General features: G+C 38.3%; 1 protein-coding gene across 1 annotated transcript; it reads right to left on the bottom strand.

Annotated features, from left to right (window-relative positions):
• dnaaf9 (dynein axonemal assembly factor 9) lies at positions 1-23,880 on the bottom strand. The gene is made up of 37 exons (XM_055057355.1): positions 23,695-23,880; positions 22,840-22,919; positions 22,593-22,718; positions 22,379-22,503; positions 21,901-21,997; positions 21,014-21,120; positions 20,838-20,915; positions 20,516-20,617; positions 19,728-19,783; positions 19,502-19,637; positions 19,255-19,336; positions 18,895-18,931; positions 18,691-18,775; positions 18,539-18,615; positions 18,411-18,455; positions 18,226-18,271; positions 17,536-17,647; positions 17,208-17,278; positions 17,028-17,075; positions 16,810-16,900; positions 16,602-16,705; positions 15,209-15,352; positions 13,999-14,084; positions 13,772-13,873; positions 12,156-12,273; positions 11,937-12,025; positions 11,697-11,813; positions 11,412-11,537; positions 8,896-8,933; positions 8,448-8,583; positions 6,590-6,676; positions 5,941-6,047; positions 5,567-5,641; positions 5,130-5,302; positions 4,975-5,040; positions 3,596-3,689; positions 1-3,328 (listed from the first exon to the last, which is right to left on the bottom strand). Exons 1-37 carry the CDS (start codon positions 23,748-23,750, stop codon positions 3,222-3,224), a joined length of 3,426 nt encoding a protein of 1,141 aa, XP_054913330.1. The 5' UTR covers positions 23,751-23,880; the 3' UTR covers positions 1-3,221.
• Between the last annotated feature and the right edge of the window lie 1,101 nt (positions 23,881-24,981).

Below are 24,981 nucleotides of genomic sequence, written 5' to 3'. Positions count from 1 at the left end.
CCCAATGGTATTTAATTGCAACAAAGCCCTCGATTTTACCATGTGAGCAGTGGTGGCGGCAAAGGACAGGAAGCCAGCCACCGGAGCTGGAGAGTTCAGCAGCTCATTTGATTCATCTTCGTCCTTAAAGAGGCGTCTGACGAGGACATATAAAAACACAGAGGAATTGCACTTTTATCGAAAAGAGGATAGTTAAGAGAAGAAATATGAAACAAGCTCCTCTCCATGTGAATTTTTGATAGATAATGGTCTACTGATTTTCTGTAGTCTCCATAACTTGACAAAAGGACTACAGCTCCACTAGATTAAAAGGTTATGGCTTCTACAGACCAGACCATGCGGACTGCAGTCACATTGACGGTTAGCTTGCGATATTCATTACATTTTTGCTCATTTAACAGGTTTACATACATATTTGTATTAAAGTTTCACCAAATGAGATCATTTCCTGGTGAAAAATGTAATTTCATCTAACGCGACGTCCCAAAGCTGCTTTTATTAGCCACTTGACTAAACGGTGCAGTCTGCTTATTACATTGCTAACCACATTTTGAATGTGTGCCTTTAAATCTCCAGATAGAAGCAGAGATACACCAAGAAAATCTGTAGTTGATTGTGATCTGTTAGACTCTCCACTCAGTTAGTAATAGGTGTACTGTTAGTACTGCACAGTGAGGATTCTGTTACTGAATGGAGAAGGGCTAAAGTTACCTATTTTTACTAACTGTGAAGTCTGAAAGTCAAATTAATGTAAAAAATTTTAGTTTAAATGGACTGCATTTCTTACAGCTTGCTAACATTTGGGTTGTTTGTTCAGTCTGCGAGAGAGCAATCGGCTCAACAGATAACAGGAAGGCTGAACCGAACAACAAAGTCCTTTGGTGCTTTAAAACTGTTTAAATGTTGATAGACTTATCGATAAAAATGTCCAGCTTAAGATCAGAATCTGAAGGGCTCCACACGCACTTGCCGTTTTCACAATGTTAGCCATGTAATTCATACTAATTGCCAAAACAATTAGTTTGTTTTGCCTTTACTTTTGCTGAAGCTTGTGTATCAACGCAATCATTATTTTGTGTTGGTCTTGATATATTTATGAAGTCTGTTTATGTGAGGAAGGCTAACTGTAATGGCTTTTTTTATATTGTTCTACCATCTTATGTCATTGCGTTTAAAGAGAAATTGTCATTAGCCTACTGCCGTATCAGCAGGTCAAACTTTTCCAAAACCCGGAGATCAAAAAATTTCTGAATGGTGCATCTTTATTTGAAAGATTCCTACTTGAAATGATTAAAAATGTGTCTGGAAATCGAGTTTTAGAGTTTATTATTCAAGAGTGCCTACACTATGTTACTATGCGGCCACACAAATACCAGCACATGTTTACGAGTGAAATCTGCGCTTATCCTATTGATTTTCTTAAAAGTGGCAGAATTCCAAATCCTGTGCAGGACCAGCAAAACACAGGTTTGGAAATTCTTCAATTTCAAAAACATGCATATAACATCAACATGGTATTCAATCATGGAGCAAATGGCAGCAAAGCAACTCACTTAAAAAGGACATCAAGTCCAAATCTTTGTGACTAAGCCTTCAACTATGTGCTCCACTAATGCACATCTAACATGAACACATGAATGTTCATGAATGGCTATTCATGAACATAAATCCAGGTTTTGCCCAAATATGTTGACACCAATGTAATGTGAAGACAATATTTGCAGCAGTATTTTCTTTTTTAGAAATAGTTTATATTTGTTGACATATTTGTGAAAACAGTCACGACAGCATAACATAAGACAAAAAATCTGTGAGGGAAGAAAAATTCAAGGTCCTCTGTCTTCACCCTGTGATCCTTCTGCCATCTGCAGAAATAAACTGCTTGGTCAAAAACAACCAATCAGAATCAGGAGGAGGGTCTTACCGCTGTCAACTATCCTTGTGAATGCGCTGCTCACACTTTCTTCCTTGCTCTTTGCTATATGACAGCTAGTACCCCTGCAAGTCAGCCTGCCGTGAATGTTAAGATAAGTTAGCAAACTAGAAACTGTTTTCCTGTAAAGTTTAGTTGGTTTTCCACCATTCGTACACAGGGGTGATTGACTGCTCTAAGCCCCTCCTCCTTGCTTCAATTGGTTGCTTCTGACCTAGAGCAGTTTATTTCTGCAGATGGCAGAAGAATCACAGGAAGAAGGCAGAGGAGCTCGGGTTATTCTGTCTCATTTTATGCTGTCGTGACAGACATAACAAATATGCCAAATAAAAAAAATAAATAAATAAAAAAAACATATTGGTTTTAAAAGTTACTTACTGCAGCCTTAAGAAGAATTCTGAAAAAGCACCACTGATCTGTCTCTCCTATTTGAAAGAACGCGTTAATAAACTGGCTGAAGTGTTTACAGAGTAAATATGTCAAGTGGAAATGTCATCTGTGTGACTCCATGTGTTTTTGACAGCTTACAGCTGGTATGAAATGACTAAACCTCGTTTTAGACTCTTAATTAATTTAAAGTACTGTACAATGACAATCTCCTCGAGGGGTGTTTTTCTTTTCTTTTCTTTTTTTTTTAAATAAGCCGGAGATGGCTGGTGGAGATGTGACAAACGGTAGCATTGAGCCGTCAGGCTTTCTAATGTTTACCACTCCACGACCAAACGCTCCCTCTGCTCCAGCGTGGCTCGCGAACAAGCTAACAGGTGGACGGCGGATTGGGTGACAACAGAGGAGGAGCGATTCTTGAGAAACCCCACCAGGGAGCCTACCAGGATCATACGGCTATTCAAGCCAACCCAGAAATAGACGCATTAATTCGCCGACTGTGACAAACAGAAATGCTCAAGCTGTGAGAGTGTGTGATTGAAAATCCCCCTTCGGTTGTGAAAGTGCCATAGCTCGCAGGCTCTGTGCCGTAATCATGTTGAGTATAAGGTCGTGTTTTGGTTTCGGATCCGTCTGCATTTCGATTCGAATGAAAACAACTTGCTGTTTCGTTCAGAGCTCAGTGCCAAGCAGGCGGTCGCTGCCTCACATGACGGACTGGAGGCCATTCGACGAAAAAAAGAAAAACGGTGACAGTGTTAGACAAATGGAAGGAATCCGATGAAGCTGCACCTTCTGAAGACGCGTGTGGAGGGATTACGCATTGAAAACTATTGACCTGGTGCTGTGTATCTGCCCCGCCCCACCCACCAACAGGCGATGCGTTCAAACACAGACTCTATTATGGACCAAACAAGTCAGGCTCCTCTTGCAGCTGCAGCTGACGGTTGAACTGCTCGATCTCTTCGTTGGCCTCAGAGATGTACTCTTTAATGAACTCTTCCATGTCTTCAGAAACAGAAATGTAAGGGAAAAAAAAAAACTAATCAATAAATAGAGCAGGATATTCATCTGCGGACTGAATTATGAGTTGTTGTTCTCAGCTCTTCTTGCTCCATCTCAACTGATTTACATTTACCAGACTGTAATAACGCTAGGTCAGGCTGACGCTGTGTTTTTATTAAGGGTGTCTGCTTGTGGTTACTAAGCATGAGTGACATATTAGGATCAACAGGCAATAAGCTGCCGAGTGAAGGCGCTCATTGCAAAGGATACTGGGATGGAAGCTCCTTTTTTCTCCGAAGATGTCGACGTATTGGTAGCCATTGTAGAAATAACCTGGTGGCAGCGGATCCAAGTGTCGGGCCACCTGACGAGAAACCAGAATTTTTTTTTTTTTTTTTTTTTAAACATACACAATTGTTACACACCTGAAATAAAGCCAACTATAAAAAAAAAACAACAAAAAAACAATATGAAACAACTTTAAAAAAACAAACAAGCCATATGTGTTATTAATACGGCTGATTACTATGAACATGAAGTACATTTTATAATTTACGACAGCACATGTTTAGAACAAAATTTAATTATGATGAGGTGCAAAGATTCTTTGAATACAAATATGATGGGTGACATGTTTTTAAATTTACAAAACCAGCAGATTTTTCTGTTGTCGGAATTAGATTATGAAATAATGAATAATACAAGCATGGACTTATTTGCGTGTGTTCTGTTATGGGGTTTCAAATGAAAATTTTAAGAAAAAAAAAATATCTGAGGGTTACATGTATGAATAACTATGTTATAGAATCTAGCTTTTGTGTGTATTTGTTTTGGATTTTTTTGTCATTACGCAACTTTTTCTTATAATTTCTTTCTTTTTTTTAAAACCCATAACACGCTCTAAGTCCATGCTTGTATCATTCCGTGAGTTTCATAATGGATTTTCAAAGAAAAACATTTTTTGGAAAACAAAAATATTAAAGGGCTACACGTGTGGATAACTTACTGTATCTAGTTTTTTGTATGTTCGCCGTGGCGATTTGCATCAGGCAACTGTGTCAATGTCATATGCCAGCAACTACAGGAAGTTCGCAGTGGTATTGTGACCAAATATGAAGAAGTTAACCCATTGATTTTGCTTTATTAAACTCAAAGGAATAATATAAATAATTGAATTGTAAAAGCGCAAAGCTTTAAAAAAAAAAACATGAACAAGAAGCTACAAAAGAACCAGTATGAATCAGCTGAATCAAAAAGAAGTATTACTTAGTTTTTGGATTTTTTTTCCACCAAAATAATTCAGTTTCAAGAAGAGCACAATACAATAAAGCACCAAGCTGTCAGACAATCGCAATACCAGGACAGTTGAACTGTAACACCCATACAAACCAGACCAAAAACTGACCGTTCGAGCGCTTTAAGCAGCACAGTGACCTGTAATTTTCTGTCACAAACATCACATCTGGGCTTTTGTTTCCTGTCTGGTCTCTCCCTATTTTCATGGAAGCAATAATGTAATTGTTCTAAAACAGGAGTGTAAAAAACAGTCTGGTGATTATCTGGGAGCAGGAAGGTGGGTGGAGCATTTTGATTCAAGTGGTCAAGGACAAAAAGGCTGGGAACCGCAAAAAGCTATACAATACACTCACATGTATGCTCTGGATTTCTTGTGCTGACAGGGTGTTTGGAGTCTTCTTTGTTTTCTTGGCCTGCTTCTATAAACATCAAAGAAAAGGAAAAAAAGAACAGCTTTTATTCTCTTCTTTCCCCAACCTTAGGCTGTATTTAGTCATTCGTAACTGACCTGTTTGGTACAGAGTCTCAACCAGGCCTTCAGCTCGTCCTGGATGAGACCAACCCCGTCGAAGGTCAGGTAGCAGGAGGAGCCGGTCTCTTTGTGGAGTGGGGTCTCGTCCAGGATGATGGTCAGGCTACCGCTAACCGCATTGAAGCGCACATCCATCAAACCAGCTGAGTCTGCAGGTTTTAGAGAAGACTTGAGTTCATATTTGATTGATTGACAGCACTAATATAAGCCAAACCAGTCTCTCTACCAGTCTTGGTAGCTCTGGCAATAGCTACCAAAAGTGGAAAAGTAAATTTATATCAAAAACAGAAGCAACCTCTATTTGAAGCAAGATTTTCAGGATCCAGAATTTGTCCTGGATCTGTTCAAAGTTAGCAAAATATGCAATGCATTTAATAATGTCAATTGTTCATAACAAAATGTAAAACTCCCACCTGAAAATCTGACTTTCCCCCAAATGTTGTAAACATTTCCTCTGAATGGACTCGACTTTAATGACGACTTGATTGCTGCAGAACAAACAAGACAAGCATTTTATCAGAAATAATACCTAAAAATATAACTGAACAATTTTCTAAAAAAAAAAAAAAACTGGCAATAAATAAATAACTGTAGCAATAAAAACAATTTTTACAACAATGCCTCAGATTGCACTGCCATCTCAGCTGTTTCCATACATGGAGGAAAAGGCAGCTTATGTAATAAAGCCTTGGCAGCTCATATCTGGAACGTCTGTCACATGTAACAATGTATAAAGGAGGGAGGGGATTAGGGGTGAAGGGAGAGGGCTTTTTTTTTTCCATCTCACCTTTACAGCGGATGACAAACAGAGGCCTCTCTAGGGGTCTGCTGAAAGCCACACGCTGCTGGGCGACGCTCACACTCCCCGAGCCAGAGGAGAAGCGTCCTTTGCACCTGGAAAGCACGGCAGCACATTACACAAACAGTGAGAAATCGAAGGCCGGAGCGGCATGGTCGTCTGCGGCTTGAACTGCAGCAGCTCCGTCCTCCATTTCTCGTGTCGGCAACAAAAAAAAAAAAAAAAGAAAAAGTTTCCCGTGTGACTTTTACGAGCTCTGGAGCGGCGTGACTCATCCCTCGCGTGTACGAACACGACCAAATTACACAAATTACTGCCTGCAGATGAGCACATTAAAAGGCTCCGGCCAGATAGTGTGTGTGTGATCTGACAGGAGGATTTAGCAGAGGTTCATATTAGGCTGACCACTGAGGCATGAAGGCTGACTGGCCCTAGTCCAAAGAAAGAGACCCCCCGCCCCCTGTGTGTACATGGCAAACCGCACAGCCAACTGCCTGTTGCCGTGCGGCCGGCAGGCTGCTGGTGAGAGAACATGAGACGCCTTGTGGGCCTTTTCCAGCAATCAGGGGACGATGGCCCCCGCCGCTGCCGACGAGCGCCAATTAAACCGACAGCGTGGTGACGCCAGGGGTCTTACCATCCAGGGTAGAGGACGTAGCGCGCTCTCAGCATCTGCAGCTCATCAAAGCTGCTCTCAGACAGTATCAGGCTCACATCTTCGTCCCTGATTGAGGAGGAAACGATACAGATCAGCCGCTTCACACTTCCTTCACACAATTACAGCACAAGTCGTGCCAGCAATGCACGAAATAAATAAATAAATAAACAAGACTCGCAGAGACATTTGTGCCGCTTGGACTTTTAAGGCCGTCATGCTACATACTACAATGTGTTTAGCAACGACTTTATGTGACAGATAAACACAAAATTGTACAAGATTGGAGAGAAAATGATAAACGAATCTTGAAATTTTTTTACAAAAAAAAAAAAATCTAATAGGGTGACGTGCATTTCTTTCTAAATGACTGTCAATTATATGCTGGTATATCACAGGTATAGATCTAAACAATAAGACTGAAAAACATGGGGTGTGCTGTTGTGGCGCAGGGGGTTAGTGTCACGGGTTCGACTCCCGGTCCCGGCGACCTTTGCCGCATGTCTTCCCCCCTCTCCTCGCCCTCCTTCCTGTCTGCCTACTGTCAAAAATACCAGCCACTGGCGCCGCAAAAACTCTTCGGAGAAAAAAATGATAAAAAAGGCAAACAAAAAAAAAACGGAAAAACATAAGCATTTCATATCAGGCGATATCGGTAATTACTGATTTCTTTATTTTTGCATTAAACATTCCCAAACTGGTGGTTCCTGTTTTCTCCAAAGTTTTCACTTCACACCATTATTTATTTTTACGCAGTTATGAGGCAAAGAGGCAAAACCTGACGCTGTACAAGTTGTTGCTAGGCAACCCAAGAGTGAGTGAGGTAGTTGATGCCAGCTAAAGTCTTTCCTCTACCTACATTCCCAAGGATGCTGTGCGATTTTGGATCAGAGTTCCGTGAATTTTCTATACATCGTCACCTTCCAAAAATAACATTTAGGATTTTATTTTGGGGGGGTAAAAAAAATTCAACCCATTTTTTTAGGCAATAGGTCAGTTTGGCAAGAAATTATTTAAGCCACTCCTTTAGAAAGGTGACAATATTAAATATTCTATGAGCTAAATTATCTATTGATATTGATCAAGTGTCTATCGCAAAATAGTCACAAAAGTTATGTGCTTATTTTTTTCTATGCTTATTTTTTGCTTATTTTTTCCCATGCGTGCGATAGTTAACGTGTTATTTTTTTAATGAGACAACTTGTATTTTTGCTTTTCGGTTTCAACATTTCAAAAAAATAATGGAACAGTTTGCAAGTAAAAGACAAAAAAAAAAAATGATCAAAAATATTTAAAATGTCTTCCAATTCCTGTGTTAAATGTTTTTTAAAAGTTAATTGATCTTTAAGAGTGTGTTCTTGCGTGATTGTGCCATTATTGTTATATTACTTGAAAGTGGTGTCAAAACATCCAACATTATTATTCATCGCCATCATTTCTATTGCCAGCAAAATCTGGACAGGCTTTTTGTCACCTTCACATTTTTCTTAAAATTGACAATTTTTTAAAAAGTTATTTAGGAGCCACAAAGGAGGAACTGAACTAAAGACCCACAGGTTGCAGACCCGTGGTCTATCAGAAAATCCTGATAAAACGTATTCCAGCTTGTAATGGTGATGTGACAAAACGTGAAACAAGAAAAAACTTCTGCAAGGCTCCATGCATCTAAACTAAGCTCGAAACTGATTTAAAAAAGCATATTTTGGTGCCAAATGAGCAGCGCTCTGACCCCGCCGGATTTAAAAATAGACGTCACAAAGCTGGATAGAATATTTTAGGCGAAGATAAAAGAAGTCAAACGACTGTTTGCAGCATTGATCACGATTCTGCGGGCGCCTACCTGGTGACAGCTCCTCTCTCTGCCGGTATGAAGGCAGCGGTGGGGTTAGCGGAGCGTACCAACTGCTGAACATGCTGCATGAGAGGGTGCTTCTGCTCTGCTGTCAGCCCCGTGAACACCACTGTACTCACAATACCTGGCAATACAAACACAGCACAGGCAAAAGTAAAAAAATAAAATAAAATAACCCAAAAACCCCCCACCCAAAAAAACTGCAGAACTCAAGAGGAATAAAGATTTAATTCCCGTAAAATACAAAAATACTTGATTTTTACACTAGGTTTGATTTTACTGCTTTGTTCTTTTTTTTTTTTTTTTAGATCTTAATTTTAAGTGAATTCCTTTTGGTGACTGGTGAAGGGGGGGAAAAAAAAACAAAACATTGTGGCAAATTTATAGAAGGTGTTTGATGGAGTATTTTTACCGCTGTGAACACAGCGGGACTAACCTTGACTGCACTGTTCCAACAGCTTGGGAAAAGCAAACCTGAAGTGAAAGACAAGACACAGAAGAACTCAAGTTAAATTTACAAGACGCTGGAGAATAAGGCTGGGCTGACTGCCAGACATACTAATGCATCTGTAAGACGGACACATGCAGGCCACGGCGGTGCAGCAACAAAGCAATTCCACGTTACCACCTTTAAAAAAAATCCATCACGAGAATGTTTTTTTTTTTTCCAAGGTTTTGACATCGATACTTTGATGGACAATCATAATCGCATATTTTGCTCTCAATTTAGGCTCCGTTTCTAGTTCTGAGCCAAGTGTCCCGGCTAAAAGTTCGTAGCCGTGGTAATTAGAAAGGCATTTATTTTTTCCTGTCTGTGCGTGATGAGCTGCTGCACACCCAGCAAAAAGAAGAGGTCAGGTCTGACTGGGGAGCTTCATTCAGACGAGTGCCGTCTGATTATATTATGATTAAATGTCAGGCCTAACCTGGGATAGCCTCACACAGTCAGAGCAACAGTTGTGGTTTACGGCCTTCAACAGTGGCGGAAAGCATGATGAGCTTCTGTTGAAAATTTTTGATCTTTTTCTGGTTCTGATTTTGTCATTTTTGTTCTGGCTCCGCTCATTTTTGCCTCTTCCAGTGACAGACTGCTGCATCCTAAGTGCACAAATGAGCGACATTGGAGATCCTTCCTCTCCTCCCAGCAGCTGTTGGACACTAGATCTCTCACTGCTTCCAACAAACTCAAAAAGTGTTTACGGCTTTCCTGGTATTTGCACAGTATCATTTTTAATAGCGCTGAAACGATTATTGAATTATTAGTCAACTGATTTAGTGATGAATATTTATTAACTGGAGCACAAAGACTTTAAAACATGCAATTTTCTGAAAAGACAAAACAGTCAGAGCAACACAGGACAGAACAAAAAGACATTTTGCATTTCAGATGAAAAACTGTTCTTTGTGTGTAAAAATGTTCAAAACTATTTTAGACACCTAATTTTAGGTTTAGCTGGTTCACATTCTGAAAAGAAAAGAAACAGACAAATCACCTCTTTTAATTATTGTTTAATTGAAAACAATAGTCAATAGAACTGACTTAGCTGCAGATGTATCCATTCCAACACATTTTAGGCAATAAAATATTTATTTTCTTATTTAAAAAATAAATTCAATTATTTATCTGCATTTTTGCATATTTTTAACACTGCTTATATGGTTAGATAAAATCTGTAGAATGTGGCAATTGTTTTTTTTTTTATCTAATTAGTTGATTAATTGTGATAGATCATTTAAATAGCATTTCTACCGCTATCTGCACAGGATCTTTTATCCCTTAATGTAAACAGTCTGTTGTCTATTTCTGCTCCAATACACCCAGATATTTTGTAATTTTTTTAAATTAACTGCCCCAGTTAAGCTATTTTGTAAAAACTGCACCGTATTTCTGTTGGAAGTTATTACATTTTTTGTCATTTTATATTCTTATTTTTGTGTGAACCTACCTGCTTTCATTGTCTGTTACTTTGTACCAGAATTTCCCAACTGTAGGACAATAAAAGAAAAAAAAAAAAAAACATCTAATTTTCCTATTTTCATAAAGAAAATCTGCTCCTAACACTGAAAGGGAACCAGAACCAATATAGTGTTTTTTAAGCTTTCAGAACAGGACATAAAATAAAAAAAGAGAATCTAATGTAATCTTTATGTTAAGTATAGTGGGCAGCTCATCATGGCCTTGCAGTCAAAAGCACCCTAATAATCAGAGTGCAATGTCATATTGAGTACAGCAACAAGAAGCACTATAAGCTGCATCTAAAGCCAGCGACAATAGCAGAGTGAGATTAAATGTAGGGATGATCCTCTCTGATAAAAAGAAAAACAGAAAAAAAGCTCAGCCTTTAGCTTTAATAACTGAAAGTGTCATGTAACCCTGTTCTGGAAACATCCTGTGATCTCACAAATTTATCAGCACACAGTCCTATTTTTAATCTTCTCGTCTCACCCCGTGTTACTTGAAAGCACAAATAATGCGCATTCACTTCAGCTCAACGAGAAAACAGACAGCAGCGACTTTCCAAACTATGCACACGCTTTGAAATGTTTCTCAATCTGTGACGTCGCGGCCTCAATGGTCAATTTATTCGAGGTTCAACGTGGCAGGCCGAACAAAAAAACAGCACGTGTTTTACGTTGCTGGAATGAATTCTGTTGGAATTATTTGTAAAAAAAAAAAAAGAATTCCCAACAGATATTTTTACAAATAAAAATAGGAAGGCGTTTGTAGATAAGATCGGGGAGTAAGATCGGCTTTGTTGGTCGATTATAAATCGGCTGAGCGATAAATCGGTGCACTCTGAGTTTTATCATGATATTGACAAAGTTTGCAAAAACAATATCATTTTATTGTTTTTGCAAACTTTGTGGTAAATGAAAACCGAGTTCCGCCATGATTGTATGAGAGGAGGTGCAGCCGCCACTGGCAGCGAAGCCGAGTTCCTGAAACCTCACCAATGTTCCATACAAGACGCCAGCGGGTTCACGCAGGCCGTGACGGCACCGACGGCGAAACGAGCCCGGACGGCCGCATCTGGGTGGAGCAGCACGGCCTGGACCACATCTAGAACGTCTGTGTATCTGAAGGAGAGAAAATGAAATCAGTCGATTCAATTAATTAAAAAATCTCGCAACAAATAAATACTACAAACCCATTCTGTAACAGAAAATGAAATGAAAAGGAGTCTGTTTTTCACTCGATGTTTACTCCCGCTCAGATTATTATTTTTTTTCCCCTACCCGGGTGTGAGCAGCAACAGGCGAGGCTTGCCTCGTCCTCTTCGGCTCTCTAGGAAGCTCGACAAATACTGCTGGAGGTGTGAGGTTGAGAAGCTGTCAGGTTCATACACCACCCACCTGTGTGTGTAATGAAGGGAGACGTTTGTTTTGTCCTGTTTGTTTTGGTTGAAAGCGTCAGATCTGCTATGGCCATTTATTTCCGAAGAAAAAAAACATTAAATTAAATAAAAAATTGCTTACTTTCCATCTTCTTTGGTTTGGTCCACTAAGAAGTAAGAAAGGATGTTCTTATGGCTTCCAGGCAGTCCAGTGATAATGTTAATGATAACCTTAAAGTATGTTTAAAAAGATATTTTAAATGGGTTAGCTTTTTAATCATTGTAAACAGAAAGTAAGAGAAGAAATTTAAAAAAAATTCTCGTTAATATATTTTTTTTTCAAAAGATGAAATTCTCTCACCTCATCTCCCTTCTCATAGGCTTGGTTTGTGAGCTCTGCAGAGGGGAACAGCGCCTCCAGGTGGTCGTACAGAATGGGCTCCTGACCGATGCTGCTCAAAGCGAAGTGCTGAAGAAACCTGGTAGAGGTCAAACACACACACACACAGTCTGCATCAGTGTAAGCGGATAAACCGAGGGACAGTGCCGCTTTCGTGCATTTTAACGCCGATGCTTTTATTTTTTGATCAATTTTGCTCAAACAAGTTCTGCAGCAAGATATAGATCTGATCCAGCTTTCAGATATGAACGCGGACGTGGGGGTGATAAAGCTTTTTCATTACCGCCAACTGGGAAGATCATTTAAAGCTCAATTTTGCAAAGGAGTGTGATTAACTTCTCACTGCCAAACATGGGGCACCCAGGTGGACATTTTGGGTGAGAAATGCCACGCAAGAGAAAGATTCACATGAAAAGTAATTCAGATTTTCTTTTTGGTGAGGGAATTTTATTTGACATACTATCAGAAAGTAGAGCATAAATGTGGGGTGAAAAGTAAAATGATACAAAGGTAGTTTTTAAATTGTATGAATGGAGAAGGTGCTCGAAGAAAAACTGTTTAAACTTGTAGCTTTAAGCCGTTTGAGAACAAAAAATATTAATGTGTTGGAATTTAACCTGAGAATGTGTGAAAATTGAAGGAGTTTTCCAGCTACATAGTATGATTTTATGGAACAATCCAGTGACTCTGTTGCATCCAATTGTTGCATAATTGTCAGATATATCAAATATGACTTAAAAGAAATTTGATTTTGTAATTGAACGTCTTAAAATTGGGCCTCTGTCTCTTTAAGAAACTCCTGCTCTTTCTGAAACTCCACCTTTAGTTATCTCAACATGGCTTCGTCACGTTTTTAATCAACGTTTCACTGAGAAGTAACTTGTATAATGACCTCAGCAGATGTGCCGTTCAACTAGGTGTTTGCTAATTGCTGTTGGCTAGTCTGAAGGAGGAGCTTTGTCCTTGAAGGTGGAGCGAGGTCTTACCAGTCATTTTGCACACTCCCAATAAAGGCAACACTCACAACTACGCTTTTGATGAGAGGGTCAAATTTTTACATGACATAATCTGAATTTGAGCCATTCATCAAAAAAATTGGAAACAATTTTACTTACAAGATGTGTGCGTGTCTACAAGCGTTGAGTACGACAATACTATCCAGTAAGACTTTTAAGATTTTTACTGTTATAAAAAAACTTGAAAACCACAAAGACTTTTCCTTCTTCACTTCTTCAGGCCTCTTACATAAAAATTCAACCAATTACACTGAAGATTGAGGCTGTAATGTGACTAAATGTGAAATAGTTTAAGAAAACCCCAAAATAAGCAAAACCTGCTGAAAAATAATTTCAAAATGCTCGCCTTCTTGATTAAGGTACACATTTTCTACATGCTCGGGAGTAAATAATCACCTTCTAAATGCACACGGTCAGCACTGTCAAAAGAAATAAAATAGGCTTTAACACTATTTAAAGAAAACTTATTTATAGCTGAGCAATCCTAGCATCAGGTTTTATTACTTGCAGCGTCCATGTCAGAGCCACGCTAATGCAGTGTGGCAATCTGTGAGTACTAACATTTCCTGCTCTGGCAGCTTGGAGTGTGAAGTCTTGAGGTTGTCTCTGCGCTTAGCAACGGGCGGCTCCTGGCTGTCATGCAGCTTCTGGACTCTGGTGTGCCTGGAAAAAAAAACCAAAATTGAAATGCTACATTGCAATATAGACATACATTTTTTGTTTTAAAGCCATTTTTAAACATTTCTATTTTTATATTGGCTTTAACTAGAAAACAAAAACCTTCATACATGTTTCTTTGGTTCAAGGACAGCTGCTCTTGGTCCAACAGCTGCAAGCCGAATCCAGCTTCTTGATCTTTCCACACTGGCAGAACCTACAAGAGGGCAAAAGGTTTACTGACATCAATCTGTGTCTATGTTTCGAATAAGCGTACAAGGAAAAAGTTCCAGACATTTTCCTGTTAGTGGACTAAGCTAAAAGCTACAAATGTAGCTTTACATTGTAAATTACTAACTGATTATAGTAACATCATGATGATCAGACTAATCAGAATCAATTCCAATTTTTTCCATTATTGTGGAGCACCAAAATGGACTTTATCACATCGCAACGTACAAAGTGCAGTTTTTATTTTTGGTTAATGTGTGTTGCTGTAGCAATATGGTTATTGAAATGAAACTCATTTTTGAAGTAAACCCAGTCAGTAACAAAAGTATATCTAAAAGTATCGCTTGATACCCAAACGTAACTGCAGAGTATATTCTGACAAATCTCAGATTGGGGCTACAACGACCGATTATCTGACTTATCGATTAATTTAGTGATTATTTTGATGATTAATCAAATGAAAAAAGTGACACACTGGAGATTTTTCAATTAAGCCTTTTTTGTTGAGTATTATACATACAGTAGAAGACGGCACAATTAATAAAATAAACATTTTATTGCGCAAAATGGAATAATGCAGCATTCCTTTAGTAAACATTTGATCATTTGTAGCAAAAGATACATGTGGAGTTAAAAAATAAAAAATGTCCAGACAACATTTAAAAAGCTCAGTGCTTTCTGCATGACTTAATATCGATATATAATAGAGCTAATCTGGAGGTTAAATTTGGATTACCAAATAATTGATGAATAGCAAAATGATTAATTTGTGAAACATATGTTAAATGCAATTTTTTTTTTCCAATTTTGGCTTCAAGTCAGCTCTGACTGTGCTGTTCATTCAGTAATTGGCTTTTTTTTATTACTCCAGTTAACTATTAATTGATTACTCAATGAGGTGATGATTACTTCAATGATTGATTAAATACGATTAATCATATCAGTTCTATCTCTGATTTCAGTTCTATCGCTGAAGTGATATTGCTGTCTCGGATCATTCTGGTTTCCTTTAGACGTTGCGCATTTGAAGTTTTACATTAAAAATGAACCATGTCTCAACTTCTCCAGGGCCGGCAAACTGCTTTAGAGGTTCTGGACTTGATGTCTCACCTTGGCAAAGAAGGCCTTGAAGCTCTTAGATCTAGGCTGAAGAGCAAAGAGTAGACACTGATCAGAGCTGTGCAGAGGGAACGGAAGGTGTGGGAACAGGCTGCTCTCGTACTCTACAAACAGAGAGCCCACACTGCAGGAATCCTGGTGAAAAAGACCACACACACATTTAATGTAACAGAGGATACGAATTTGTGATGAAGTATTTGCTCCCTACTTCAATATATGACACCTTTAAGTGTGACAAAAACAGGAAGTGTGTTACTGTTTTTTTCATAGCAATTTTTTTTGTACATCCATCATTGAAATCAATAAGCTTTAAGTCAATAATAAACAGTAAACTTTTTAAAAATTTACATAAACATACAGTGCCTTATCAAGAGAAAAAGTTGTCTTTCCCTTTGAAGTTTAATACTTTTGCCAGATCTCAACTACAAAATTCAATGTATTTTTTTTAGAAAAAATTGCGACAGGAAAGAAAAACAAATTGCCTTTTTATTTCCTTTGCAAGTAAATATAATTAAAATTGTGTATTTTATTTTCTTCCACTTTACAGTTTGGCACCATTTGTCTTGGGCTGCCACATAAAACTAAATAATATACAAATTGTGAATATTCCAAGGGTGGGACAAAACCAACCCTGGATGACTGGATGGATATAACATCTAAAATGCATAACAGAAAAAAAAGATTCTCAGTTACGAAACCAAACAATTTTGTGGCAAAGTTGGGCAGACTATGTGAAACTTTGTTTATTTTTTCTGACCTAGACTGATAAAAACCACCTTGATAATCCACTTTATTAGATACACTTTATTATTACTTAATCTTTTTCTGGGAAATAGAGTTATAACTAGATGCTCTGATCAGCCCTAATATCTCATTTACATTATACTTAGAATTCATGATTGCATTTTTTTTAACCATTTGAAAGGTTGGTTTCAGTTTACCGAGATTGTCAACATATTGTTTTTGTCAGTTTCAGTTTATTTACCATTGGCTGTTTTACTTCTAATTGCACTGACTGAACAAATTTCTGTTGTTTTTACATATTTGACCAATCTTGTGGAGCTGTTGCTGTATTTAAGTGTTCTGTTCTGGTGCAAAGTTATCAAATGAATTTGTAATACCGCACAATTATTTATGCGTTTTTTTTTTTTAAAAAGTAACTTTTTAACTCAATTTATCATCAATTTTATGTATTGGATCGGTATCAGCCGATACTAAACCTTATCAGTATAGGAAGTGAAAAAATGAAGCGGCGCATCCCTAGTTTATCAGCAAAAGTGACAATTTTCAAATTGTTCAAGTGATAAATAATCAATTTGAAGCATGACAGACAGACTATGTGAAACTTTGTTTATTTTGACAGGGCAATAATAAAAATGCATACCGGGAGATAAAAGATGATTTTACGAATGTGATCCTTCGGGAGAGTGATGCACCCAAATTGAGAGTGGATGAACAGGAGTCCGTCAGAGAAAAACCTGATTTTACCTGCAATTACAAATACAACAGGCATTTATTTAGCTTAACTGCTTAAAAATAACAGGACAGAAATATAAGACAAAAAGAAAGAAATTCTTCTGTAAGAGGTTCACCTTCCTCAGGTGAGCAGAGCTGGCCACTGGAAAACACATAAGCAGCATCTGCTTCAGTCAGAGAAGCTCCCAGAAAACTGCCACCCTCTTTCTGTTTGCGAAACAGAACAAACCGTTTTTCGTTTGTTGGTTGTTTTATCTGCTGTACATTGGTTCACATAGTAAAGACAGGCTTGGGGGGAAAAAACACAAGTATCTCGAGAAAGTATTCTCGTTACCATAGCGAGATGCAGGGCTTGTCCCGACAGCTTGTCGTCAGATTCCATCTAAAATAAACCCAACGCAATAAAAAGCTATTTTATTAATATATTAACACATAAGTGAAAATGTGAAAATCGCTGCCATGTTTTTTTTTTAAGATTATAAAAGGATGTATTTTCATCAAAACACAAACACACCAGCCAGCAGGCGTAGCGGGGAACATTTGCAGTCAGGATGGCGTAGCAGCTGTCTGAGGACACAGTGCCATCTACAGAAGCATAATCAGCAAAGCAAGAGAGAAGAAAGCAAAAGATGAATGACAAACCCAACGCTTGATGCAGGAAACAGAGCTATTTTTAGACTAGTCTCTGCTGTTCCACTGAGACTTTTGTCTTTTTCTGCTAACTCTGGGCCTCTGGATTCATATTGCTTATTTTATAAATCTAATTTACTTTGCGGATTCAACCAGTAATCTATTCTAATAAGACACAATCTAATCTCGTGTAATCTAATCTAATATTGTACCTCTCTGCTGAATGTTGATGCTGGACTCCAGAAAAGATTCAGAGTAGAGCACGGTGCCAAACTCTCCCCTGTTCTCCTGCAGCTCTGGGATGTCTCTGACGATCAGGGAAGCCTTTAACAAAGCGCAATTTGCAACAAACACAGAGGCGGAAAATTTTTGGGGTCACAATGCGATTCATTATGATTTCTGCTTCGATTGATAGTTGTGCAAAGGATCAGCATGATCTGCCCCAGTTTGCTTTGGGAGGCAGAATTGTATAAACACAGTGAAGTGTCTTTTCCACACTGATTAGGTTTTAAACATGAATCTGTATTCTTTAGTTATCCTTCGATGATTTACTTATTTATTCTTTCATTCTGGCATTGTTTTCTCTCCTGCTCTTTCCCACTTCTACCCAAAATATGTGTGTGATCAGAAGTTTATCAAAAAAGGAATATTGGGGAAAAGGAAAATAATAATGCAAGTCGGAAAATAACTGTGAACTGTCGTGGCGTAGTTATGAAACAGAGGCCAACTGATGGCGGATTTGTTTTATTTTTCATTTAATCTATTTTTGGACGTTTTAAATTAATTCCAAATCTTAGTAAATGAGAATCTAAATACTTATGTGAATCGATTTTATTTGGCACAACCCTAACAGGCAAGCTTTTCTGCTGATCACCAAAGAAAAAGGTGAGTCTCTCACTTACCGTTTTGACCAGATAACGGCTGCCTTCGTCAGTCAGAGGAATTACACTGAAAATTGAAGAAAAGATTAGATTTTACGGTGTATATTCCGACATATTTCTGTTAATTGATTGTGGAAACAATCAATTAACAGAAAAAAGAACTGAATCTAAATATCTGGACATGACGAGTAAGAGATAAAACCTACACTCCTTGATTATTTGTGGCTTGAATGCTGAATTCACATTTTGACCTATAGAGAAAACACATGGAAAGAATTTTAGCCTGGTGGCTTGTATTTGTCCTACTGCAGCAGCCATGTTAGTATATTTCTACCTGAGATGAGTGCGATAGTGGCCTAAATCCATCGAGTCCAACGCCAGAAGAAACGACTTCACCGCCTCATCTTTAGCCTACAACGGATTTCCTGATGAGAAATCGGCTCGTCTTATTGCGAGCGTTGGAAAACCAGGGCGATTGCTACTAACCTCGGTGAAACTGGATGTACTAGAGTAGCATTTTATTCCAGAGAAGACTCCTTGAACCACCGCAGAGTAAATCTGTGATGCTGCTCTGGAAACAAGACAAGAAAAGGAACAAAACCCAACTTTCTTACATTCTGAAATATTTCAACAGAAGACAGCAGGAAGATCTAACGAGAGAAATTGAGCATGAAAGATGAAAACACTTACAAGACTTCGGTTTTCTTTTGCTCTGTCATCTGAATGCCTGCCAGAGAAATACAAGTTCATAAAAACAAAATAAGAAAAAAAACACCGGAAGTGCTAAAAAATAATTACCACTGCTCTCATAATACTCCACATTTAACTGGTTCCTTAAGCACACTTTGGATTCACTTTTCACCATAATATTTGGGATTTTATCTGACTGATCAAGCTTTTACAAAAAAAAAAAAATTGAAAAAGAGATTTTGCAGCACCTCTTTTATAACAAAAAAAAATCTTTTGGCAAAAAAAAAAAAAGATTAACAGATTCCAAAATTTAATCGATACTGAATGAAAGATTTGTTTATTTTATTCAATTAATCTCACCAAGATACGGGGTATGAGTACTCCCAAAGAAATATGTTCGTGAACAGGACAAAGGGCCTTTGGGGGCCACACACTGTAGAATCTGAGAGACACAAACGAAAACAGAACAAGCTCATTTGGGGAAAATTCAGAAGTGTGCAACACCGCTCGTTGTTCCAAATTACATCACCAGATGGCGCCGCAGTCTTAAACATGACTTGGACATGTGCAGAGAGTTGCTGATGTGCAGACTGTTGCTGCCTCTCACCATGTGTCTGGCAGCAGAACCCTGAGGCCCCGTGTTGCGGACCTGATGGCTCTCTGAGGGAAAGTTGAAGGAAATGTTCTCCAGGTCCTCAGAGGTGGAGTGCTTTCCTAACAGCACAAAGGGCTGCCGACTTTTACTGAAACACAGTCAAAATGATCAATCGATGGATTTTTTAATTTTTTTAAATCACAAAATATTTAGTATTTAGAAAATGCTACAAAGATACCTTTTATCTGAGATGTTGTTTGAAATCAGCCCGTGACAGTAGAAAGTACGGAAAGCCTGAGAATGGATGACAATGCATTTTATGTCACACTGTATATACGGGCATATGGAGTAAGAATTCAGAGAGAATTTAACCTAAGTTATTGTAAAAGAACAATACTAACGCCTAAAGCTACAACATCCATGGCTGGGTCTGTTTACAGATGCACCGATACGATATTAATATCTGTTTTGGTGCCGATATTGGAAAAAAAAACTACATCGAGCATCCTGACAACGTCTCTGATCCATAAGAGCAGATCTATTCAGTCTAATTCTATGCATTGTGCTCTGAGCAACGTCAAGCTTTATTATTTATTTCACAGTACATTCTTATAAATTCATATTATTCATAACTGAACTTTCTGAACCATATGAAAAGATGTGTTGCAGTTTATTTTTTACTTGTTTGACAAGATGCATTTGTAAATTTATAATTCAGTATATTTACGTCTGTGTTTCCAAAAAAAAGAAACATTTTAAATCAAATACCGGCTGATACTAAACCTTAGATTTCAGAAGTGAAAGAAGTGGATTGAACCATAGTTGTGTTCCAATTTCTCTCTTTAAAAACATAGTGTGACCTCATAGATATTATAATACAACAAGGAAAAAAGTGTCTTCAGTCCATTTCAAGTTTTTTCTCAACTGCAAACAAACATTTCCATCTGACACTTACTAATGAGATGCTATAAAGGAAGCGTACTGTCATTTGACTGATTGTGTAGCATGACGTGGCCGTTAACTCACCTCTCCTGCCTGTGCCTCAGACAGATCCAAGATGGAGAGATGACTCTCCAAGTCCATGCGGGAGAAAAAGTTGCTCCACTGCTTCTCAAAGATTCCCAGGTCCTTAAATCCAACATGCAAGGTGTTACTCTCACTGCATAAAATTAAACTAATATTCTTCTCTTCTACACGTCCATAAGGTGACATTTAATATGCAGAAAAAAAAACATCTTCGAAATGTCAAAAATGAACAAGTTTAGATATTTTCTGTAGCTGGGTTGTGATTTATATTTTTCTTAGGTAGAGTTAAAGAATGCCTTGTTTAGAAGTTGTATTGTTTTACCTCTGTTAAGAGATTATCCAGGGACACTGGGTCGAGTCTGGTGTACACCTGCCATAGCTTCTCACTCATATCCACAATCTATAATTACATAAAACATGGGATAAGCTACAAAATATCACATTTTCTGATTTTTTGTTCGGGAAACTACAATGATTCTGACTTTGATATGAGCGCACCTTGTATTTGATGGTAAAAAAGCTCCCACCGCCTATTCCTTCAAGGGCAAATGCTTGAATCAGGGGCCACTTTTCCACCATGAACACATCAAACTTCTGGATGTGCCCTAAAATAAAAACAAAAACCAATAACAGTTAATGTAGTTATTTGTACTTCTTTTGTAGTCACATGTAAACAAACTGCTGACCCATTGTGTCATCAAAACAAAACTTCCCAGCCATAAACGCATCACTCGTTTATGGCTGCCTTCTCCCGTTATACGTGTATGCGGGTGAGGACACTTTCCCACACTTCAGTTCAATTCAAAAACACTTTATTGATACAAAAGTGAAATTCAATTAAATTAAATTAAAATTACTTTTATCTTTGTCCTTGACCTGAGGTTTGTTATGCCTGGTTGCAAGTTGCAAAAATATGTTTTTCCGCTCAAAAAACTTGAAACAAAACGCACTTGAACAATGTTAAAAATTGAGTACATTTCAGTAACGTTGAAAAAAAATTTTTTTTTTAAATCAGAAGGCTACTGTACTGCTTCCTAATCTGTTGTCATTTAATACAAACATATTGTTGCATTAAAATAGCTTTCTCATTTCTGACTGCTTGGTTCAAAATAATTTCAAAAGAAAGGTAAATATTTTATTTTGCTTCATCAGTTTTTTTCAAAGAATAACTGGAAACTTAATTGTGGTATAACATAATCATAATATACATCATCATTGTGACATAAAATAATCCATATCATGATATCTAATATGTCTTCCTCACCTTTGAGATTATGCTTTACATAAAGTACATACAAGTTTGGCACTTTGGGCTGTGATCATGTTATATCTTTGAGCATGCGTGTCACTGATGACCGCGGGAATTAAAATGCGAAGCTCCATACCCTGAGAGCTGTATGCAACTCCAATGCGCTGGCAGTCCTGCACCATCGTGACAAAGCTTGAGATTTTGAATTCTTCCGCTGCTTCTTCGTCTTCATACTGTCAGGGCAGGTTGGAAAGTGATAAGGGAATAACATTATAGCATGACGTAAAACTCGACACTGAGAACATAATACTGTTCTCGGTGTCACAGTATTAGGTGAAAGTTAGTTTCGCAAAACACTGCATCCTCACAAAATGGCTTTCTGACATGCTTATCTTTCTTTAAAATCTTCCAGGATTTTGATATGAGCTCATTTTATCTGTTAGAGTTCATTTATACCTACTTATGCAAACTGCTACTCATACTCATAAACCTTTGAAGAATTATGAGGAAGTGTTCAGGCTTCTATTAGGGTTTATCTGTTTCCATGTTAAGGATGCAGGAAGTAGAAAACCTTCTCAAATGCCAGGTCTCTTGAGGAGCAAAAGAGTTCTTACCTCAGCCTCTGTCATGCAGTAGAGTTGCAGATTCCTCCAGTGTGACACATAAGGCAACAGGTAACTGTAGTTCAACGGGTTGCAGTAGAGATGGACACACTCTGCCTTTATCAGTAGGATCACGTCTGACAAGTCAAGACAACGAATGAGTCAAAGGCAGATTCAAATCGAGAACAGGCGAAACAACACGACTGGTGGGGGTGAGGGGACTCACCATCCAGCACTTCCTCAGGAAAGTCATCAAAGGCATGCTCCAAGTTTGGCTGATTCCGTTCATACAACCCATAGAAAAGGTATTTTGCCAGCTCTGTGCATCCCTCGTTATACCTGCTGTCTATTCCTGTTTTTGTCAAAAACATGTTACAATATGTTAGCATTTTTTTTTTCTTTTTTGCAAAATCAGACATAGAGCTAATATAAACTTGGACCAGAATGTAAACAAAGTATTTTTGTTTACATACCGAGAGAGCACAAAATGCCATCAGGGGTGACGGACTCTCCTTCGCAGAGCAGGGCTTGAAACTGACGCAGGCGAGAACAACTGACAAACAGAAGAACACAATAGCTATTAATTAGGCAGAAATTGCCAACAACCACAAACTTTGTGAGGCTTTTAGATGAACAGCTGGTCTTCAGTCAGAAGCTTCTGCAGGCACACTGTGATACAGATGGCAACAGGTCCTTTCTACCTGCATCCATCATCATGTACTACAAATTAATAAAGTTATTTTGAACTGAACTGAAGATGCTACAAAGCATTGACACAGGGAAGCTGGATACAAATGCACGCCGCACTTTCCAGATTTGTATTTGTAAATAAAATCCAAACCATATACATTATTCCCCTTCCAATTCAGAAATAGTGTATATATTGCACTGGTCCATCACATAAAATCCTAATAAAATAAATGTTTTTAAAAAGTTTAAAGGTTATGACTATTTTTGCCTTACAAGACGCTGTTCTCAGTGTCGTTTTGGATTAATACTCATCATTTACAATTCAACTTTTTACTAAAAATACTTTTGTAATCACTATATAAATAAATAAACATTCTTATGTTACTGTTATGTGAGCATTCAGCCGTGAACATTCAGACCTCACGGCTGAATGCTTCACTTGTAAGTTTAAAGCATCGTTGGGTGTACAGAACGCTAGCCAAGCGTTTTATTAAGCCGTCTACAGCAATTAGCATCAATGCTAATAGAGTTCCAACGGACCGCGGTTGGAGCTAACGTTAGCCTGACTAGCTTGACAGCTGTAGCGAAGCCCCCCTGCACCCCCCACTCCCGTCAACACAACTTCGATACAAACGTACCTGACAGCGGGGTTGACGCCTGACAATTTCCCGTTTACTCTGCGTATACCGGCCATAGCTGTGCCTTGTCACAGAGCACAAAAAAACAAACAAGCGAACGCTGTGGGGGTTTGAAGGTTTTCGGGCCGACTTAATACATATTTCTCTCCATCCTCCTGGAGAAAGTCCACACAAGATGGCATAGCAACGGAGCGAACCATTCCATACACGGGGTGGGGGGGGACGGGTCTGTTACTTCTTGGCGTTTTGTGTTCAAAAACCTAATTATTGTTATTAACATTCACACTTTGGCAATTGCTTTACAAACGGTTCCAAACTAATCCTAAATTTTAATTCTAAAAAAAAAAGAAAAAGCATCGTTGGATTAACCTCAAAATGAACGTCCCCGATTTTTATTTCGTGGTATGTCCCTTTAAGGGGCCCTTTTGCCAGCTGCAGGCATCAGCTGTGAATTATGGTGCAATCCCACAGTAATGTGCAACAATTGCTGATATCATTCGTTGGCGAAGAAACCAAAGTTCTCGCGTTATGCAGACATGGCAGATTGTGTCTGCTGTCAGATTTAGCCGATGTTTTGTAAAGGCTTTGTTGGAATTTGGGAGGAAAAATTGACTGCTTTTGCTTGATTCTCTTCTTTCACACGTCTCCTGCAGAAAATCCCAACAAAATCCCTCGAATGTTATCAAGTTAAGTTGATTTGGATGGCACATTTTAGAAACGAGGCAGTTCAAAGTGCTTTACGTTATAAATACGTCATTGTGGAGCCATCAATTATGAAACAAGTGAACACTACGTTTTGTCAAACGCACATCATCAAAATATTCAAATAAATGCACATTAAATATTAGTTTTTACGAATCAGAGATGACTCAGTAACTCGATGTTGGCTGTTTTGCAGTTTTCTGGAAGTTTGTTCCATATTTGTGGCACATGGAAACTGAATGCTGCGTCTCCACTTTTGGTTCTGGTTCTGGGGATGCAGAGCAGAACCAGAACCAGGAGACCTGAGAGATCTGGAAGGTTGATACAACAACAGCACATCTTTGTCGTTTTTTGGTGCCAAGCCGTTCAGTGATTCATAAACTAACAACAGTATTTTAAAGTCTATTCTCTGAGCTACAGGGAGCCAGTGTAAGACTTTGGAGCGGGGATGATGTGCCCCATCGAGCTGGTTTCAGTGAGAACATGAGCAGCAGCTTTCTGAATCAACTGCAGATTGATGTTTTTAGGCAGACCGGTGTCATTACGCCTAAAGATAAACGCATGGATGAGTTTCTCTAGATCCTG

This window comes from Poeciliopsis prolifica, unplaced genomic scaffold (genome assembly GCF_027474105.1).
Source record: "Poeciliopsis prolifica strain line A6 unplaced genomic scaffold, Auburn_PproV2 SCAFFOLD047, whole genome shotgun sequence".
Taxonomy (NCBI): Eukaryota; Metazoa; Chordata; class Actinopteri; order Cyprinodontiformes; family Poeciliidae; genus Poeciliopsis; species Poeciliopsis prolifica.
Note: the sequence above shows the minus strand (reverse complement) of the source record. Positions and strands in the feature narration are given on the sequence as shown.

Bases quoted from the DNA above. Each gene is read 5' to 3' on its own strand.
- dnaaf9 (XM_055057355.1), bottom strand. From the start codon at position 23,750: ATGGCCGGTATACGCAGAGTAAACGGGAAATTGTCAGGCGTCAACCCC. The intron at 21,121-21,900 runs GTATGGAGCTTC...TTTTTATTTTAG, and splicing joins AGTTGCATACAGCTCTCAGG to GGCACATCCAGAAGTTTGAT. The intron at 18,616-18,690 runs GTTAGTAGCAAT...AATCCGTTGTAG, and splicing joins GTACATCCAGTTTCACCGAG to GCTAAAGATGAGGCGGTGAA.